Source organism: Anopheles coluzzii, chromosome 3 (genome assembly GCF_943734685.1).
Source record: "Anopheles coluzzii chromosome 3, AcolN3, whole genome shotgun sequence".
Classification (NCBI taxonomy): Eukaryota; Metazoa; Arthropoda; class Insecta; order Diptera; family Culicidae; genus Anopheles; species Anopheles coluzzii.
Window position 1 is genome coordinate 52,791,382 of NC_064671.1, and position 20,216 is coordinate 52,811,597.

At 37.2% G+C, this 20,216-nt stretch overlaps 3 protein-coding genes across 5 annotated transcripts in view; 2 read left to right on the plus strand and 1 right to left on the minus strand.

Annotated features, from left to right (window-relative positions):
• The first annotated feature begins 2,667 nt into the window (after nucleotides 1–2,667).
• LOC125907480 (uncharacterized) lies at nucleotides 2,668–4,871 on the plus strand. 2 transcript variants are annotated; one of them, XM_049610091.1, is made up of 3 exons: nucleotides 2,668–3,236; nucleotides 3,301–3,372; nucleotides 3,443–4,871. In XM_049610091.1, the coding sequence occupies exon 3, from the start codon at nucleotides 3,462–3,464 to the stop codon at nucleotides 4,494–4,496; it is 1,035 nt and encodes a 344-aa protein (XP_049466048.1). In that variant the 5' UTR covers nucleotides 2,668–3,236; nucleotides 3,301–3,372; nucleotides 3,443–3,461; the 3' UTR covers nucleotides 4,497–4,871. The 2 variants fall into 2 exon arrangements, with proteins under 2 accessions (XP_049466048.1, XP_049466047.1); XM_049610090.1 differs by having other exon boundaries at nucleotides 2,668–3,372.
• A 927-nt stretch (nucleotides 4,872–5,798) lies between these two features.
• On the minus strand, nucleotides 5,799–7,997 carry LOC125907481 (uncharacterized). 2 transcript variants are annotated; one of them, XM_049610094.1, is made up of 3 exons: nucleotides 7,434–7,997; nucleotides 7,298–7,369; nucleotides 5,799–7,227 (listed from the first exon to the last, which is right to left on the minus strand). In XM_049610094.1, the coding sequence occupies exon 3, from the start codon at nucleotides 7,206–7,208 to the stop codon at nucleotides 6,174–6,176; it is 1,035 nt and encodes a 344-aa protein (XP_049466051.1). In that variant the 5' UTR covers nucleotides 7,209–7,227; nucleotides 7,298–7,369; nucleotides 7,434–7,997; the 3' UTR covers nucleotides 5,799–6,173. The 2 variants fall into 2 exon arrangements, with proteins under 2 accessions (XP_049466051.1, XP_049466050.1); XM_049610093.1 differs by having other exon boundaries at nucleotides 7,298–7,997.
• A 5,190-nt stretch (nucleotides 7,998–13,187) lies between these two features.
• LOC120956825 (armadillo-like helical domain-containing protein 3) overlaps nucleotides 13,188–20,216 on the plus strand; it is a 33,019-nt gene continuing 25,990 nt past the window's right edge. The window contains exons 1-2 of the mRNA XM_040378579.2: nucleotides 13,188–14,177; nucleotides 14,246–14,407. Of these exons, the coding sequence (XP_040234513.1) occupies nucleotides 13,429–14,177; nucleotides 14,246–14,407 (911 nt within the window). The 5' untranslated portion in view covers nucleotides 13,188–13,428. The remainder of the gene's footprint in view (nucleotides 14,178–14,245; nucleotides 14,408–20,216) is intronic.

The following is a 20,216-nucleotide window of genomic DNA, read 5'->3' on the forward strand; positions in this document are numbered from 1 at the left end:
ATTAACTCACTTACATTATTTTCCTTACATCCTATAATCTATAATCTGATGTAGGACCAAAAGGTATTTGGTTCTGATCTACTTCATTATCTTTAATAATAAAGTTAAGTTGGAATAGAAATTTACATATTAGATAAGCACATGAGCTGAAACTAAGATACACAGCTTCGTAATGGAAATTAAAGGTGATCAAAATCACGTAGAATATATTTTTGTAGAAAACATTAAATACGCTACACTAGGCACCTATGGAGCCGCCTAGTTACGCATGTGTCTGTTTTTATAAAAAGTTGATGTGAAAAAACTTCAATAAAATTCGCGTTCGCAAACTTTCGCAGAATATTTCTTCACAGATTGATAGTATATATATTACACTATTATGTGACATATATGAGACAACGCCACTCTACGCCACTTCCATAATGGCATCAAGTCGAAAATTAAAATGATGAAAATTTTTGGGAAGTTTTTTCAGTTATTATCGTATATTTTTGCATAAAATTAACTTAACTCAAAATCTTTAATATATTTATAAAGCTGACTAAATATCCTTTTTAAAATGTCTAAACTTATCAAAATCGGTTCATATTTGAAAAAGTTACAAAGGTTCAAAGTTTTCCAAAAAAGTGAAAAAATTTCTGCGTTTTTTTAACAAGTGTCGACTTTGAGAGGTCTTTTCTAGAGAACCAGAACATATTTGGTATTTTTCTTAGTTTAACCCTTAGTATTACAACCTATTATTTGGAATTGCGCTATTACAAAGTTGATTTTTTGAATTTCATCCCGGCAAATGCCCATTGTGAGATCGCGAAGGTTTAGCCGTCGTCTATGCTGTTACTAAATTCCGTCGCATGCTTTTTGGTAGACATTTCCGCTTGCAAACTGATCAACAACAACTACGGATTTTCGGATCGAAAAAAGGAATTCCCATTTACACGGCCAATAGATTGCAAAGATTTGCACAAACACTGTTCTTGTATGACTTTGATATAGAGTTTGTGACTTTGATATAGAACAAATAAATTTGGGAATGCCGATGTTTTGTCGCGTTTGATCAACAAGCATGAAAAACCAGAGGATGATTATGTTATTGCAAGCATTGAGCTAGAAAATGATACAGCAGCTATTTTGCAGAGTGCTACAAATGCTTTACCTCTGGCTTTTTGCGACATAATGAGAAAAACTCAGAAGGATCCGGTGCTTCGATCGTTATCAAACTTCATTCAGAATGGTTGGCCAAAAAAGGAAGTGAAAAATCCTGAGATGAAATGTTTTTTCGCAAGGCGTGAGGGCCTTTCAACGATCGACAACTGTATAGTTTTTGGCGATCGCGTAATTGTTCCTGCATGTCTACGTAATCGGGTGTTGAAACTGATGCATAATGGGCACCCCGGAATCGAAATAATGAAGGCAATAGCTAGGAGTTATGTTTATTGGCCCCTGATTGATTCAGATATAGCTGAAATGGTCAAATCTTGCAAAGCGTGTGGTTCTGCCGCGAAAACTCAGCCTCATAACGCTCCAATACCCTGGCCTAAGTGCAGCGGTCCATGGCAAAGAGTCCACATGGACTTCGCTGGACCAATAGACGGCTTGTATTTTCTACTAGTGATCGATGCTTATTCCAAATGGCCTGAGATAATTTCAACGACAAGAATTACTGCAAAGGCCACAGTAGAAATGCTTCGTGGACTTTGCTCTCGTTTTGGTATGCCGAACACTATCGTTAGTGATAACGGGCGACAGTTCACGAGCTGGGAATTTGAAGATTTCTGTAATAGTAATGGCATAGAGCACATCAGAAGTCCACCGTACCATCCGCAGTCTAATGGCCAGGCTGAACGTTTTGTGGACACGTTCAAACGAACACTCAAAATCAGCAAAATCAGGAAGGAGAAGGTCTCGTTGCAAGAAGCGTTAGATGTATTTATGCTGACTTACAGGAATACACCTAATAAGTTGTTAGAAAACCAGAAAACTCCAGCGGATGTTATGTTCAACAGAAGGATACGCACAAATTTAGAGCTGCTACGACCACCACCGCGACCTTCGCCAAGCACGTATACTGCTGAGCATAAACCCAAAAAGTTCAATGCTGGTGATCCTGTATATGCGAAGCTTTATGAAGTCAACAAATAGAGATGGGTTCCTGGTGTGATTGATGAGCAGATCGGAAGTGTGATATTTAAGGTTTTAACCACATCTGGCAGAACGCTCCGTTCACACATAAATCAGCTGCGTCATCGGTACAACACAAATAATCAACAAGATGAAATGGAGTCTACAATGTTCTTCAAAGGATTGTTAGATGCTTGGGGTATTAGTCAATGTTCTTCCTCATCACCAGTACCTGATACCTGTTCCATCCCTAAGCCGTCCTTGTATTCGTCTATATCATCAGATGCACCATCCTTGAGTGTACCGTCATCATCGTCATCAACTGCAGCATTGCAGTCATCATCATCAGCAACAACATCAACACAGCCATCGTCATCGTCATCAATGTTATCGTCTTCAGTTTTACCGTCTTCTGTGAATGTTTGTCCGGAGCCAATTGAATCTTCTGAGGTTGCGACGAATGACGTAATATCATCTCTACCCGTGCAGCCTCCACGTCGCTCTTCGCATGTCAGAAGAACGCCACCGTGGATGGAAGCGTACCGGCAGTATTACAGGGTTTTCCAGTGGTTCTGATAACTTTGAGATGCTTAACGGACTCTATCGCACGGGAAGTGATACTTTTGGCGCGTTAGCGATAAATCTGTAACTTTACTGAACTCTATGTGACGGGAAGTAGATTCTTTGGCACCTTTTTTGGACAAGTCATTTGGGTGCCGTTTGCCAGCTGGGTTTTCGTATACATGAGGTGGTTGAAGTATTGCTATTTTCAATAATACACATCAATATAAAATTTGCACTATATATGGCTATACACATTTATTAAAATTATGATCAAAGCATGATATGTTTTGTAAATTATCGAGTGATGTTATTTTACTTCAATTTATGTTGCTTTGTTATGGAAGAGTAATAACATTCAAGTCAACTAGCGTTTATAAACATTCGCGAGTGAAATCATCTGCTGTCAATTCGAATGGGTGGGAAACAACTACAACAACAATTTTCCACAACCAAACGCATTCCGAAAATATCGCTTCAAAAAAGGTTTCATGCTGTCGTGGCTGTGCTGTGCACCAAAACATAATAGTGCTAATTCGTGAATCTTATTGCACACAGTATGTATTTAAGCCCATAACACTTGAAGTAGTTGTAATTATTTACGTGTTCCGAATGTTACAGGTGTTTCAATATAACCGAAATCATTGGATGCTGTTTGTGAAGATCGATTGTGTCATCATTTTACAAGCAAAAGTAAGTCATTGCATATCCAATGCCTAAGAGCGCTTTGTCCTCTAATGACTTTCTTATATATACTATACAGCTCAAATATTATAACAGACATGGAGCCCAATACAAGTGCAGCTACACGACGTGTTGTAAAAACCACATCCGATAGCGACAGGAAGCGGGTCATAACGGCGTATGAAAATGGCTCAGCTCCATCAGCAATAAGCCAAATGCTTAATATAAAGAGACCAACGGTGTATGGAATCATAAATAAATACAATGCAACTTGGCAAATCGCTGCAGCTAAGCGTGGTGGCACCTGTAAAAAAAAGTTGTCGCAGGATGCGGTAGAAAGCATTCGAGCCTGGATCGACGAAGATTGTGCGATCACGCTGAAGTCACTGGCACAGAAAGTATTTGAACGACACGGTGTACACGTTAGCATCTCAACTATAGCCAGGGAAGTAAAGGGCTTCAACTACTCCTTTAAAATGCTGCAAAAAATACCTGAAAGGCGCAACACAACTGCTACGATCGAGGAACGTACCACATACGCCAGAAACTTCTACCAAATAACAAGGGCATTTCCTGTAAGCGGATTAATATATTTGGACGAAGTGGGATTCAACGTGAGCATGCGGACAAGCAAGGGCAGATCTCAGAAAGGAACGCCAGCAGTAACCGTGGTTCCTCAAATTAGAACTAGAAATATATCGATAGTATGTGCAATGAATTCGAATGGGATCGTACATTACGTCACCCACAACCAACCTGTAAACAGAGAGCTATTTACCAATTTTATTTATGAGCTTAAAGATATATTGCGATCCAAAAACATTAATAGAAGCTATTTAATAATGGACAACGTTGCTTTCCACAAGAGCCAGTCCGTGCAGGAAGCTATAGGAACCGTTATAGACAAACCTCTCTATCTACCCCCATATTCTCCCTTTTTAAACCCCATAGAGAATATGTTTAGCAAGTGGAAGAATTATGTAAAAAGATCTAACTGCACTAATCACGACCAACTAATGGAAGCTATATGCAACGGAGCAAATTATGTTACCGCAGAAGATTGCGAAGGGTTTATAAACAACATGTGGAACTACATGTCACGCTGTTTAAGCGGTGAAGAAATATTAGATTAGATGTATCTTTATTCTTTGATAGCTCCTTTGATAGAATTCAATAGTTTTATTCAATAGTTTAGATAGATGAGATTAATTAGTAGTAGTTAAGTCGATTAACACTTCAATGGAAAACCGTACTCCAAGAATTTTTCCTCAAAATGTGCTGTGCAGTTTCCTCAACAGTTATTACGTTTTTTTTTTTTCATTAGTTAAGTTCTTCATCTTTAGATGGAAAAACGATACTCAAAGAGTTCCTTGAAAACGTGCTGTGCAGTTTTCTCATCATTAATTACTTTTTTTAGTCAGTAGTAAATATCTTGATTGTTAGATGGAAAACAATACTCAAAGAGTTCCTTGAATAAAATACAATGCAATTTTCGAACGTTTCTTAAATCAGTTTGTTTTAGTTCTGAAAGAAAAACTAAGCTGTTTGCTTTCTTAAACCAGCTTTTATTTACGGCAAAACCCTGCCAGTATATGCCATCGTCAAGAGGCCCGGATCGCCATACAACACATCATGCTCCCGATTCATTCTTCTACTCAACACTTTCTGTTCAAACATACCGCTAAAGATGACCCTAAGTAGCACTCGTGTCCGTAGTAGTGATGGGAGAATTCTATAAAAGCCTGGTTCAATTCCGAATGACTTCGCCAGAGACGAAAGCGCCTTAGAAAAGTTGGTGCAAAACTCCAGACTATGAATCAACCGAAGCCGCTTTTTCGGGATTAGCAAGACGAAAATCATGACGATATCGAATACTAAGACAGCGTGCTTTGAAGTGCTTTTAAATCGTCAGAGCCATTCGGAGTAAAGACAGCACCAGCTTGTGCGCGAAAGTTGAATGTGTTAAAAAATATAATAAAGAATAATAAAAAATTATACTGAAGAATATCATAAAACGTAGTTCGACCGAAGAAAATAGGCAAATCCACTTGTACGGCACGCTGTCTTAGTATTCGATATCGTCATGATTTTCGTCTTGCTAATCCCGAAAAAGCGGCTTCGGTTGATTCATAGTCTGGAGTTTTGCACCAACTTTTCTAAGGCGCTTTCGTCTCTGGCGAAGTCATTCGGAATTGAACCAGGCTTTTATAGAATTCTCCCATCACTACTACGGACACGAGTGCTACTTAGGGTCATCTTTAGCGGTATGTTTGAACAGAAAGTGTTGAGTAGAAGAATGAATCGGGAGCATGATGTGTTGTATGGCGATCCGGGCCTCTTGACGATGGCATATACTGGCAGGGTTTTGCCGTAAATAAAAGCTGGTTTAAGAAAGCAAACAGCTTAGTTTTTCTTTCAGAACTAAAACAAACTGATTTAAGAAACGTTCGAAAATTGCATTGTATTTTATTCAAGGAACTCTTTGAGTATTGTTTTCCATCTAACAATCAAGATATTTACTACTGACTAAAAAAAGTAATTAATGATGAGAAAACTGCACAGCACGTTTTCAAGGAACTCTTTGAGTATCGTTTTTCCATCTAAAGATGAAGAACTTAACTAATGAAAAAAAAAAAACGTAATAACTGTTGAGGAAACTGCACAGCACATTTTGAGGAAAAATTCTTGGAGTACGGTTTTCCATTGAAGTGTTAATCGACTTAACTACTACTAATTAATCTCATCTATCTAAACTATTGAATAAAACTATTGAATTCTATCAAAGGAGCTATCAAAGAATAAAGATACATCTAATCTAATATTTCTTCACCGCTTAAACAGCGTGACATGTAGTTCCACATGTTGTTTATAAACCCTTCGCAATCTTCTGCGGTAACATAATTTGCTCCGTTGCATATAGCTTCCATTAGTTGGTCGTGATTAGTGCAGTTAGATCTTTTTACATAATTCTTCCACTTGCTAAACATATTCTCTATGGGGTTTAAAAAGGGAGAATATGGGGGTAGATAGAGAGGTTTGTCTATAACGGTTCCTATAGCTTCCTGCACGGACTGGCTCTTGTGGAAAGCAACGTTGTCCATTATTAAATAGCTTCTATTAATGTTTTTGGATCGCAATATATCTTTAAGCTCATAAATAAAATTGGTAAATAGCTCTCTGTTTACAGGTTGGTTGTGGGTGACGTAATGTACGATCCCATTCGAATTCATTGCACATACTATCGATATATTTCTAGTTCTAATTTGAGGAACCACGGTTACTGCTGGCGTTCCTTTCTGAGATCTGCCCTTGCTTGTCCGCATGCTCACGTTGAATCCCACTTCGTCCAAATATATTAATCCGCTTACAGGAAATGCCCTTGTTATTTGGTAGAAGTTTCTGGCGTATGTGGTACGTTCCTCGATCGTAGCAGTTGTGTTGCGCCTTTCAGGTATTTTTTGCAGCATTTTAAAGGAGTAGTTGAAGCCCTTTACTTCCCTGGCTATAGTTGAGATGCTAACGTGTACACCGTGTCGTTCAAATACTTTCTGTGCCAGTGACTTCAGCGTGATCGCACAATCTTCGTCGATCCAGGCTCGAATGCTTTCTACCGCATCCTGCGACAACTTTTTTTTACAGGTGCCACCACGCTTAGCTGCAGCGATTTGCCAAGTTGCATTGTATTTATTTATGATTCCATACACCGTTGGTCTCTTTATATTAAGCATTTGGCTTATTGCTGATGGAGCTGAGCCATTTTCATACGCCGTTATGACCCGCTTCCTGTCGCTATCGGATGTGGTTTTTACAACACGTCGTGTAGCTGCACTTGTATTGGGCTCCATGTCTGTTATAATATTTGAGCTGTATAGTATATATAAGAAAGTCATTAGAGGACAAAGCGCTCTTAGGCATTGGATATGCAATGACTTACTTTTGCTTGTAAAATGATGACACAATCGATCTTCACAAACAGCATCCAATGATTTCGGTTATATTGAAACACCTGTAACATTCGGAACACGTAAATAATTACAACTACTTCAAGTGTTATGGGCTTAAATACATACTGTGTGCAATAAGATTCACGAATTAGCACTATTATGTTTTGGTGCACAGCACAGCCACGACAGCATGAAACCTTTTTTGAAGCGATATTTTCGGAATGCGTTTGGTTGTGGAAAATTGTTGTTGTAGTTGTTTCCCACCCATTCGAATTGACAGCAGATGATTTCACTCGCGAATGTTTATAAACGCTAGTTGACTTGAATGTTATTACTCTTCCATAACAAAGCAACATAAATTGAAGTAAAATAACATCACTCGATAATTTACAAAACATATCATGCTTTGATCATAATTTTAATAAATGTGTATAGCCATATATAGTGCAAATTTTATATTGATGTGTATTATTGAAAATAGCAATACTTCAACCACCTCATGTATACGAAAACCCAGCTGGCAAACGGCACCCAAATGACTTGTCCAAAAAAGGTGCCAAAGAATCTACTTCCCGTCACATAGAGTTCAGTAAAGTTACAGATTTATCGCTAACGCGCCAAAAGTATCACTTCCCGTGCGATAGAGTCCGTTAAGCATCTCAAAGTTATCAGAACCACTGGAAAACCCTGTAAGAAGGGGGGATGTTGGCAACCACCCTGTGCCTGTACCGCTGTACCAAGACAGCTCGCAATGACAGTTGTACTGTGCTTGTAGAGGTGTGTGTGCGGTGCAGGACACGATCGACAGATCGTTCTACGAAGAGAGGTCGTTGACCGTTCGGACAGAACAGACCACCTTTTAACGTGTCATATTATTTGTTATAATTTATATTTTAATGTGTTAATAAATAAGCAATAGTACCAAAGAAAACAAAAAAATGAAACACAAAGAAAAATAATCCCCGGCACCGTGGCATTAAGAAGCTTTAGAGGCGCTATTTAGAAGGACCACCTGGAACTTTGATGCTGTTTATCTACTGCAAAAGGCGAATTCAAGCAGCGATGTTTAGCTTGCCAAAATTGTCTGCTTAAGCAATTTTGGCTATTTGGGCAAGTGCATATTATTATAAAAAAATATTACTTAAGATGCTTAACATTTGCATTTATTGGATACCCTTTATCCAACTCGAAGCATATCATATTTAAAACAAGAAATTATAAATTTCATGTGTCTTAACCTTCATTTCTATAGCCACCTACCCGGGTATGTTTTACATATTCTTTTTATGATAACTTTTTATAGGATTTTCGAATCGATCCAAAAAAATTAGAATGCCTAGTGAAACATGTTTTACAAAAGTGGTAAAAAATTCAGAATTTTTAAATTTTTTGAAATGTGCTTTAAAAAATAAAATCAACTTTTACCCCTTACTTCTATAACCACCTACCCGGGTAGGTAACACATACAATAAAGGATTTTGGTTTCGATTAGTCGCTAACTTTGTAATGATATGTATAGCAATGCATGTAGTTATATTTATAGAATCTATTCCAAAAGTTTTCTAGCTCTTAATATTCTTCTAAAGTCACATAGATTGAAATGATTGCACCGACAGTCGGGAAGAAATGGCGGTGTATTAGTGTCAGTTGAACTAATTGATATGCATTCAATTTATGTAACTAAAAGCCATACTTCATAAATTTATAAAATAAAAAGAAATATTGTTATTATGGCTGCATAGAATAAATTGAATAAGACATTTTTTGACCAATAAAAATACAAATTCCCTTATAAAATGTATTACTTACCCGGGTAGGTGGTCATAAAGATGAGGGTGTATTTTTGGTCATAGAAACGAAGGTTAAAACACGTGTTTTCTATCCGAATCTTTAACCGTAGAGTTGGCAACCAGATTTACACACCTAAGTTGGCAACCGGCATACCCGGGTATTCCACACGTTTTGATGCAAAAAATTAACGATTTTCATAAGTAAACAATTCTTTATATATTTTAATGCTGTATGCAAGTAATGCCGACCATATATTCTCTTCTATTTCATTTATTCATTTAGTTTATTCATTTTATTATAAAAATAACGGTCAAATTGAAATTTGGAATCGCTTGAATTTGACTCGAAAATAAGCACAATACCAAGGTGGAATGTATAATGAGGTGTAGTTATAGCGCTTTTGGCGATCCCCCCCCCCCTGGGCTCCGATTTTGACAGATGGTTTTCCGCTTGTATATGTATTGATGGATTGTTTACGTTTTGCATGGTCAATATTTGGTGGAGATCAATTTGGGTGAATATTTTAGTTTATTAGAACACAGTCCGTGATTTAAAATGGAAATTTTTCTTTGAGAACTTGAAGCGTTCGTCAAAAGCGGAAAACTAACTGTCAGTTTTCTTCGTCGATTCTTCTTCCACCTAGCTGTCAAAACGGGCTTATAACTTGACCTGATATCTTTACGGTCCTTGATGCTGAGCAAGGTGGATTAAAAATATCAGGTGGTGGATAAGGGCCTTTGGGGGGTCGCCATAGTTGAGGGACTTTACGTCATTTTAAAACCGTTAACCATTGGTTTCTGCACACAAAGCTTAGCAAATAGACAAGATTTCTTTGTTATTATGAGCATTATTGTGTGTCTGTTGATTTTATCAAAAAAATGAGATATATTAACAAAATATTTGATGATTTGTTTATGCACGAAATTTAAAATAATGTGAGTAAGAGTTCTAATATCACGTAAATTGTCCATGAAGCTCGTAGATAATGAGAAATCAATGTGAAAATTGAAAAAAATAATGATTTCTTAGTTTTTATCATCAAAAATGTCGAAAACACAATGAATTATAGAATAAATTCACGGAATAAAACAAACTAACACACAATAATCCATGTTCTTATGTTTAATAAGAACTCGCAAAGTCCAAAATATATTTTTAAAGAACATTTAATCGAAAAAATGGAGTAGATAAATTATTTGAACAAATTTAATAAATGTAAACAAAGTTTAAATCCTGGGGACCTTACGTCAAGTGACGAATTGTCAAAATGCACTAGAGTCCACCACCTAAGGCTGGAAATAGACGAACCGAGATCATCGCGGTACCGCGAAATTCGCGTATGCCTTGAGCTGCCAATTAAGTTATAAAATCTGACAGATAGGCGAGATAATCGCGGTTCGTGTATGGAACCATCTGAGGTCTGGTGACGATTGAATGTGCCTAGAAGAAATATTTTTCTATCAATTTGCTAATCAAATTATTTATTTCACATAGTTTATGCAAAATAAAATACAAAACTCATTTCTCGACACGAGTTTTCACACAAATCCGCCAGAAAAAGTAAAAATAATCGGTTCGCGCTACCGCGAAAATCTCAGCAATACCGAAGCTGGGCATCTCTGCGAAACAGCAGGCGCGATTGGAGGCGCGGAAGATTTGACAGCTCAACTGTTCTACAATTGTTATAAACAAGGCGCGAATTTCGCGGTTCCGCGACGATCTCGGTTCGTCTATTTCCAGCCTAATATTTTTAAATCCACCTTGAGCTTATCTTTATCTTTGTTTTATTTTGTGACAGTTCATATGACATTTTACATCAAGGTTGTTAGAAAGAGACGGTAATACTTTAATACGGTACTTAAACTAAAGGTATGATATCTGCCAAGGTTGGCATATTATACAGTTGGGATTTTGTATATTCTACAAAATAAAATTTGTTAATTTTTAGTTTTTGAGAAATGATTTAATTGTAGCAATTTTTTTTTTTAAAAATGGCTTGAATTGAAACTGGTGTAGATACCATTTTAAAAGTACTATATGATATCAAAGTTGGTATTGGGACTAGGTGGCCTTACAGGTTTGGCGGGAAGGCGATATTGGACGAACGAATGACAAGAGGATTCGATCGTGATACGTAGTTTTTCACCCACACTACAAAACATCATCCAAAACAGCCATTGGAATTCACACGCATACATCAACAATTGATCGAATCCCCTCCTGCCATTTAGCCCGTAGCCACGGAGCTGAAAAAATGTTTAAAAAATTTCTCTCTTTAAAAAATCTTTGTCAAAATTGCTTGTCAACTGCAAAAAAGAGCTTTTCACGTGGCCGCAACAAAAACACACACAAGAGCGAAAAAAAAGCTCCAACATCTGAATATCATCGATATTTTGTTTAAGAAGCACTAACTAGGTACATAAATCAATTAGAATCATACATTTTAGCATTATTATCATAACAATGGGTCACAACTGCGCCAAATAGCTGTTTGTTTACGCTTTTTCACGAACGTCAATATTTGTCAACTTTTGTCAACTTTTTTTCCTGGCTGCTCCAAGTTACAAAATTTTGACAAAAGCTCAAAAGCGCTCTTGTGTATGTTTTTGGTGCGGCCACGAGAAAAGCTCTTTTTTGCAGTTGACAAGTAATTTTGACAAAGTTGAAAAAATTTTCGAGAAAAGCTCTTTTTTGCAGTTGACAAGCAATTTTGACAAAGTTGAAAAAATTTTCAACATTTTTTCAGCTCCGTGGCCACGCGCTATCACATTTTGAAAAATTTGTCAGCATTTTGTCACTCCCATGGCCTCCGCTTATTTCGTTTTCATTTTTCTACAGCATGGCTGTCAAATTGTTCGGGATAAGTCCACCTGTCTAACCGCGCGGCTACATGAGGTGAAATATACAGCGAAATGAACTATTTGACAGGCGAAATATCTCACAGGTACAGCAAAAGGGCTGGGGGAGACACAACATCCGCTTTCGAAATTCACTTAAAAATAATATCCTCTTAAGCAGAACAATCCCTAATTGGAAGAAATTGTGAACTGTTGACTAAAAATTGACGAAGTACTGGATATTGAAGTTATTTAATGGATTTAGTTACGATTTTGTGCACGTTATTTGTTTACATTGCACATCAGCTGGTTGCTGTGATGCATTATCCGTCAGATATTTCGCCTGTAAAATAGTTCATTTCGCTGTATATTTCACCTCATGTAGCCGCGTGGTAATAAACCCACTTTGGTATGTTACAGGTACAGTCTTTCCCCGAGTTACGCGAATAATGCGTTCCGGAGACATTCGCGTAACTCGGATTTTCGCGTAAGTCGAATATCACATGTTACAGCAAAAATATACTTTATTTATCATAATTTTTGATTGAATTTAGTTAATTTATGTAATTTAATACTTATTTGATGCAATTGGTGTAGAAAATTTGGTTATTTATCGGTAATTATTTTTCATTTGACAATTGATGGAGAAAATTTTACTGATTTGACATCTGAACTGTCAAAAATAAAAATTCGCGTAACTCGAATTCGCGTAACTCGAGTGTCGCGTAACTCGGGGAAAGACTGTAGTCCCCAAGATACACGGTACCTCTTATACGCGGATTCGAGTTTTCTAAATTTGACAGTTTTTTTAGCAAATTGTACTGATTTGACACATTAATGCCAATGCAAATGGCATAATGCAAAAAGCCGTGTATAAACCGTGCGAATTTCCGCGTAAGGGCGGTGGCAACGCTCATCGGATGCGATTTTATCGGACGGCCTGTCAAAATTTTGTATGGGATTTGACAGATAACGTCGGACGACGAAATCGCACGTCCGACGTTATCTGTCAAATCCCATAAAAATCTCGTCCGATAAAATCGTATCCGATCAGCGTTGCCACCGCCCTTACGCTGTATCTTGCGGCCGTTTACCGTCCCCATTAAGGCCCGTGGCAACGCTCATCGGATGCGATTTTATCGGACGAGATTTATATGGGATTTGACAGATAACGTCGGACGTGCGATTTCGTCGTCCGACGTTATCTGTCAAATCCCATATAAATCGCGTCCGATAAAATCGCATCCGATGAGCGTTGCCACCGCCCTAACCGTGTATCTTGGGGACCGCCTGTACCTTCTGCAAATCGGCTGTCATAAAAGAGAAGTTCTGAGACATAATTAAACATAGTATTTCTTGAGCTGAACCTTATTTAACGAATTAACGCCAGCAAAGTTGAGGGTGAAATAACCAAAAAATAGGCACTTAAGCCAGGATAATTCCTATCAACATAGCAGGGGCAACATTGAAGTACTGCGATACGGTACATTGTAATGGCATCTCGGAAAAGGTCTGGATCTGGTACAAAACGGCCCAAGGAAAAAGTGGTTCATATTTACGAACAATTATGCCGCGGCGAAGATCCAAAACTACTAAGCATACAGTTTTGGGAAGAATTTTTCTTACTGCAGCCAAACATGGACATGTTGGAATGTGAATTGCTCAAACTGAACCCAGAGCAATACTCTTCTGCGAAACAAAATATACTGAATTTGTTTACGGAATGTATACACACCCTGTCATTCGGAAATTCCAAGCGTGTGCACAATGCGTTACAAACGATAGCTGTGTTCATACATTTTCTATTCCGCAAACAAACTGGCACAGGAGGTAATGCTAATGATTGTCATAATGGCGCTACTATGTCCTTAAATAACACACTAGTTCCGTTTATTACCATAAACGATATCGAAGATGATATGCGGGAATTGCTGAAACAGCTTTACAATATATTGACAAGCAATATTTCCACTGATCGCCCCAAAGTTCTATGTTTGAAGATTTTGTTAATAATTGCGACAGGAATCGATAATGTCAATGAGAACAATCTTATAGAATTCATAATAGGACAAAATTTATTTGAGGCATTTAAACACATCTTAAGTGACTCCAGTTTGAGAAACCTGCATGGACACGATGTTGTAACGCTGCTCACAATTTTAGTAAATTATAGAAAACACGAGGGTAGCAATCCATATGTCGTCGAACTTTCACTACTTGCGGATGAGTTGGCTCTGAATGGGTATGTTACTAAACACATTTTTTCAGTGATAGTTAATGAGATTCACAGTTCAATTGTTTTTTCTACAGCTACGGACAAGTTATCTCATGTGTGCTAACTATGTTCTGCAAGCAACATCTTTTAAGTCTTACAGAGCTAACTACGTCTTCGTCATGGTTTTCATCATTGTCAAACATAGTTGGAAATATGTTTATATCGGACGAATTATGCTATCGAAGCCAGCAGATTCGGTAAGTAAATAAAACAAATATACAGTCAACTCTCTCTTATTTGAGAGACGATGGGACTGTCGAATAAGAGGGGTTTTCAAATTACAGGGGTTGAAAGTGAATGAAAGGTCCATACAAACTAGAAAGAAACAGAACATTTAGCATGCAGCCTTAACTGTTGCTATAGGAAACTGCGAACTGAATTCAATTTGAGCATACATCTTTCAATAACCATGGCAACACCATACACAAATAAGAGGGATACAGATTTCAGAGGTTGTCCAACTAAGAGGGACAAAAATGTGCTGGAAATCAAGGGACTGTGAAAAATGTTCAAATAAGAGAGGTTTCTCTAATTGGAGAGGTGTCAAATAAGAGAGGGTTCACTGTAGTAAGTGTTCATGACTAGATGCTTTTTAACTAGATATTCGCCAACTGGGGTGGATCTCAGTTAAAAATCACTTAAACGACAAATGTAAAACATCCGGCATCATTTGGTTAGCGGAATTTGGGTCAAGTGTGTCATCTTAAGCATTTCATGTTATAACTCACTAAAACTTGTTTATCAAAAGCCGATTTAAATCGCATAGCCATTTTACATCTATTTCCTCACTTATAAATGAGTTTCGCTTGATAAAAGCGCAAACAAAGCTCTTTTTGATGCGTTTTAAAAGGGTTGAAAAATACGTTGTTTTTTGAGCTATGGGGCGCACTCTTGCACCCGTACGGAGCCACACGGCCTCCTGGTTAAAATAAACGTATTTCTTAGATAATTGGAGATTTTTACGTTTGTGGCACTAGTTTATGTATTCCTTCATGTCTTGAATCTCCAATGAACCCTTTTTGACCACAAACTCTGTACCGCAATATGGTCTACAACTATGTTTACATTTTTGACAGCTCGTGCCTATGAAATATGATGGCACACTTGCTTCAAAAAGAGGAGTTTCTTTTGTCCTTAAAGGTGTAACTTTTTTAAAATTATATTTTTTATAGTCAAAAAGAAAGTTTGTTTCAACTCAACATACCCCACATAAAATTTCACGTTTTCTCAGCTTTGCGGTGGTATAAATATGTTCTCGATTGATTGTTCGTAAGTTTTTGAGGGCTTATTTGGTATGGTTAAAAAACTATAATTTTCTGTTCAATTTTGATACTCTACATTATGCAGCTTAAAGCAATTGTAAAAATCGATTAATCCATGTAAAATTTGACACAGTATACCTAGATATGAGAACAAAACCATATGTATACTCTATTGGTCAATTAATCAAGATTTAAAGGGAAAAATGTTTGTGGGCACTCTTAGCCCTATGGTACTTTTGCCCCAAATTCCACTTCGTACGGATGCGATTGGAAAAAGTAAATCATGGGAATAGTTCTTTTTTTGGTTGCTTTGATGGTTATATTGTCATTTCAGTTAACGAATATCGGTCCGCTGACTGAAAAGTAAAAACTTCTCAGTTAGCGAATACTTACTAATAGCCGGCATTCCAAAATAAATTGTTAAAAATTAATAGTCATTTAAAATGAATCCTTGAGGCCCTTTCCGTTTTGAGTTCGTAGGCCTGTCAGCTGTTTGCTTTGTTTAACAGTTTTCGAGCAGCTATGTGGGTATAATATACAGGTGGGATTTTTCCTAGGTGTATGAATTTAGAAGGCTGATTTTTATCGCTTCTGCTGCTGAGTGAAGATTTTAAGAGTGTTAATGTTCAAATTTGGTTATAAAAACATGGAATTAGACCACCTTGACTACATACACTTTGATTCTAGATTCCACCACTTGATCTCTTTGATCCACCTTGGGGTAAATTTAAACAACACCGTCCCAAGTGACATTTGCTCGAAAATGTTTTCCCATTTCTGCTCGATTAGTACTCGATACGCTTGAAATTGTGAATTTGTGTGTGATCAAGTATGTTGAAAGCGCCAATATTTGGTGTGTTCGTAATGACCAATTGTGCTGTCAAATCTTCCGCACCTCCAATCGTACCTGCTGTTTCGCAGAGATACCCATCGAACCGATTATAGCGAACCGAATACCGCTTTTCTGATAAATTTGTTTGAAAACTTTTATCGTGATACGAGTGTTGTATTTTATTTTGCATAAACTTTGTGAAAAACAGTATTTCCCCCAGTTACGCAAATAATGCGTTCCGAAGACATTCGCGTAATTCGGATGTTCGCGTATGTCGAATATCACGTTTTATAGCCAAAATATACTATACAGTAGAACGTCGATTATCCGGGCAGCTCGGGACCGGACGGTTGCCGGTTAATCGATTTACACGGATAATGGTCCAAGAAATGTCAAATTCATGTAAAAATTATAATATTCACTAGTTTTATGATTAATTCACTTTGAATTAATCGATTATTCGTTAGTAGTATATTATTTTAATCAATAACTATAGGTTTAACAACTGTTCATGAACAAAACTGAATTTCGAAAATACCCCTAGACACTACAGAGCAGCACAAAAAACTGGTTGCCCACTTGACTATCGCTGCAAATTTTCGCCGTATGTTTGAACAGCTGTCACATTTATGGGCACGGTTAAGCCGCTCAACGGTCAATCCGACCCCGGATAATTAACGTTCTACTGTATTAATCATCATTTTTTTTATTTAATTTAGTTTATTTATGTAATTTATTACTTCATTAATGGTGGTGTGGAAAATTCGGTTATTTCTGTATTTTTAATGTCAGAAAGATTTTTAAAACTTTTGGAATAATGCAAATTATTTTTCAATTGACAATTAATTTAGAAAATTGTATATGATATGACATCTAAACTGTCAAGAATAAAAATTCGCGTAACGCGGGCATTTCGGAGTGCACCAACGGCTCCGGAGCCGGCTCCGACTTTTTCCCGGAGCCGACTCCGCACCAACGGCTCCAGAGTCGGCTCCGTATCAACGGCCGTCGACGAATCAATGGCTCCGGACCAACGGATTCGGACCAACGGTTCAATAGGCACAGCATTGTATGATAGCTTAGTAAAAATCGAATCGAAGAGGGTTCGAATCGCTGGCTAGTTGGAGGCTTCGATTGCCGTGGTTGTGGACACTTTTAGTTCATTTTGCGGTTTTAGTTGAACAGCATCGAATGTGATGTGATAAGATTTAAAATTCAATTCTCGAAGTGCAAGTGCAAATCACGGTGTCGTTTGAATTAGTTGATATTCAGTTTATTGAAGTGTGTTTGTTCAAATTATTCAATTTGCTATCAGGTAAGTTTTATACAGCACTGGCTGCAAATTGGTTAATTTATTAATTATTAATAATAGTCTCCCATAGGTTGTCTGCTATGCCTACTACATACAATCCAAACTATGAAAATTCATTTCCATGCTGTTCTCCTGACCCGAAGGACGTATATGCAGCGGTTTGCAAAGGGTGTAACAAAAAAAAAATAAAAATCAACACTATGGGTAGAGTGGCTTTGGTTAGTCATGAAAAAAGCAAAGCACATCAACATAATGTGTTGGTTCGAAAAACTAACCTTCCAATCAGCCATTTTTTACCAAGTAAGTGAATAACCGTTTGACGGTAGTTAAAAACTTAACTTTTTGGTTTTTGGTATGTGTAAAAGTTATAACGTGTTTAGAATTTTAAAGTAGCAAACTTAGGATGGTGTTTTATATGGAAGTATTAAAAAGAGTGTTTGCAGCAGATTAACCCTTTCCGACCGATGCTGATTGCAGGAGTAACAACAATCATCGTCAAGAACTGTAATTATTGCGGTTGACAAAAATCTCATCGCACACTTAACAGTATTGATGTACTGGGAAGAGTTTAAATCGTAATACAAAAAAAAAAAAATTTGCTGCAGCATATTAGGTTTAAAAATTAACAAAAATTAACTGCTTGCGTTGGTGTTGCCGGCGGAACGGAAAGTTAATGAAAATCAGCATCGGGTAGAACGTGTTAACACTTTCATAGTTTTGCGATAAAAAAAAGTTCAACAAATTGTGTCCCATTTTTATATAGCGGAAGTTGGGGCAAGTGTGCCATACGGGGCAAGAGTGCCACCAAGCATTTTTCCTTAACAACTTTAGTTTAATGATCAATTGTGTGTACAGTTGGTTGCTTTCCAATGACTAGGTATACTGAGCCGAATTTCATATAAATCAATCGATATTTCTCATTGTTTTGAACTGATTTATGTTGAGTTTCAAAATTGAGCAGAATATTATAATTTTTTAATCCAAACAAATAAGCTCTCAAAATTGATGCGAACAATTAACCGAGAAAATTTTTACACCACCGTTTAGCTGAGAAAACGTGAAATTTTTTGTGGGGTTAGTTGAAAAAAACTTTCTTTTAGTCACTGAAAAATTCAATTTCAAAAAAGTTACAACTTTTGAGGTAAAATAGCCATCTCTATTTGGGGCAAGTGTGCCACCATCTTTCATAGGCGCGAGCTGTCAAAAATGTAAACATTGTTGTAGCGTGCTGCGGAATGGTGCGCTTTTACGAGCGGATTCTACTCCGGAAAAAACAGACCAGCAGCAACCCATATTGTGGAACAGTTGGTGGTCAAAAAGGGTTCATTGGTGACTCAAGACATGTAGGAATACATACACTAGTGTTACAAACGTAATAATTCCAAATATCTAAGAAATAGCGGAACTTGGGGCAAGTGTGCCACCTTAAGCATTTCAAGTTATAACTCACTAAAACGTGTTTTTCAAAAGCTGATTTAAATCTCATAATCATTTTACATCTATTTCCTCACTTATAAATGAGTTTCGCTTGAAAAACGTGCAAACAAAATTGTTTTTGAAGCGTTTTAAAAAGGGTCCAAAAAGACGTTGTTTTTTGGGCTATGGGGCAAGAGTGCCACTCGTATGGGGCAAGACGGCCACCTGGTTAAAATAACCGTATTTCTTAGATAATTGGAAATTGTTACGTTTGTACCACTAGTGTATGTATTCCTACATGTATTTAGTCAACAATGAACCCTTTTTGACCACCAACTGTACCACAATATGGTTTTTTACTGTTCTGTTTTTCTGGCGTGGAATCCGCTCACAATAGCGCACCATTCCGCAGCACGCTACAACAATGTTTACATTTTTGACAGCTCGCGCCTATGAAAGATGGTGGCACACTTGCCCCAAACAGAGATGGCACACTTGCCCCAAAAGTTGTAACTTTTTTGAAATTGAATTTTTCAGTGACAAAAAGAAAGTTTTTTTCAACTAACCCCACAAAAATTTTCACGTTTTCTCAGCTATACGGGGGTGTAAATATTTTTTCGGTTGATTGTTCGCATGATTTTTGAGAGCTTATTTGGTTGGATTAAAAAATTATAATATTCTGCTCAATTTTGAAACTCAATATAAATCAGTTCAAAACAATGGGGAATATCGATTGGTCTATATGAAATTCGGCTCAGTATACCTAGTCATTGGAAAGGGACCAACTGTATACACAATTGATCATTAAACTAAAGTTTTTAAGGAAAAATGCTAGGTGGCACTCTTGCCCCGTATGGCACACTTGCCCCAAATTCCGCTACGCTTATTTTAACCAGGTGGCCGTCTTGCCCCATACGACTGGCACTCTTGCCCCATAGCCCTAAAAACAACGTCTTTTTGGACCCTTTTTAAAACGCTTCAAAAACTGTTTTGTTTGCACTTTTTTCAAGCGAAACTCATTTATAAGTGAGGAAATAGATGTAAAATAGTTATGAGATTTAAATCGGCTTTTTAAAAACACGTTTTAGTGAGTTATAACTTGAAATACTTACGGTGGCACACTTGCCCCAAATTCCGCTATGTGTTCGGTTATAAATTCAATATTTTTCTATTTTTTGAAATTG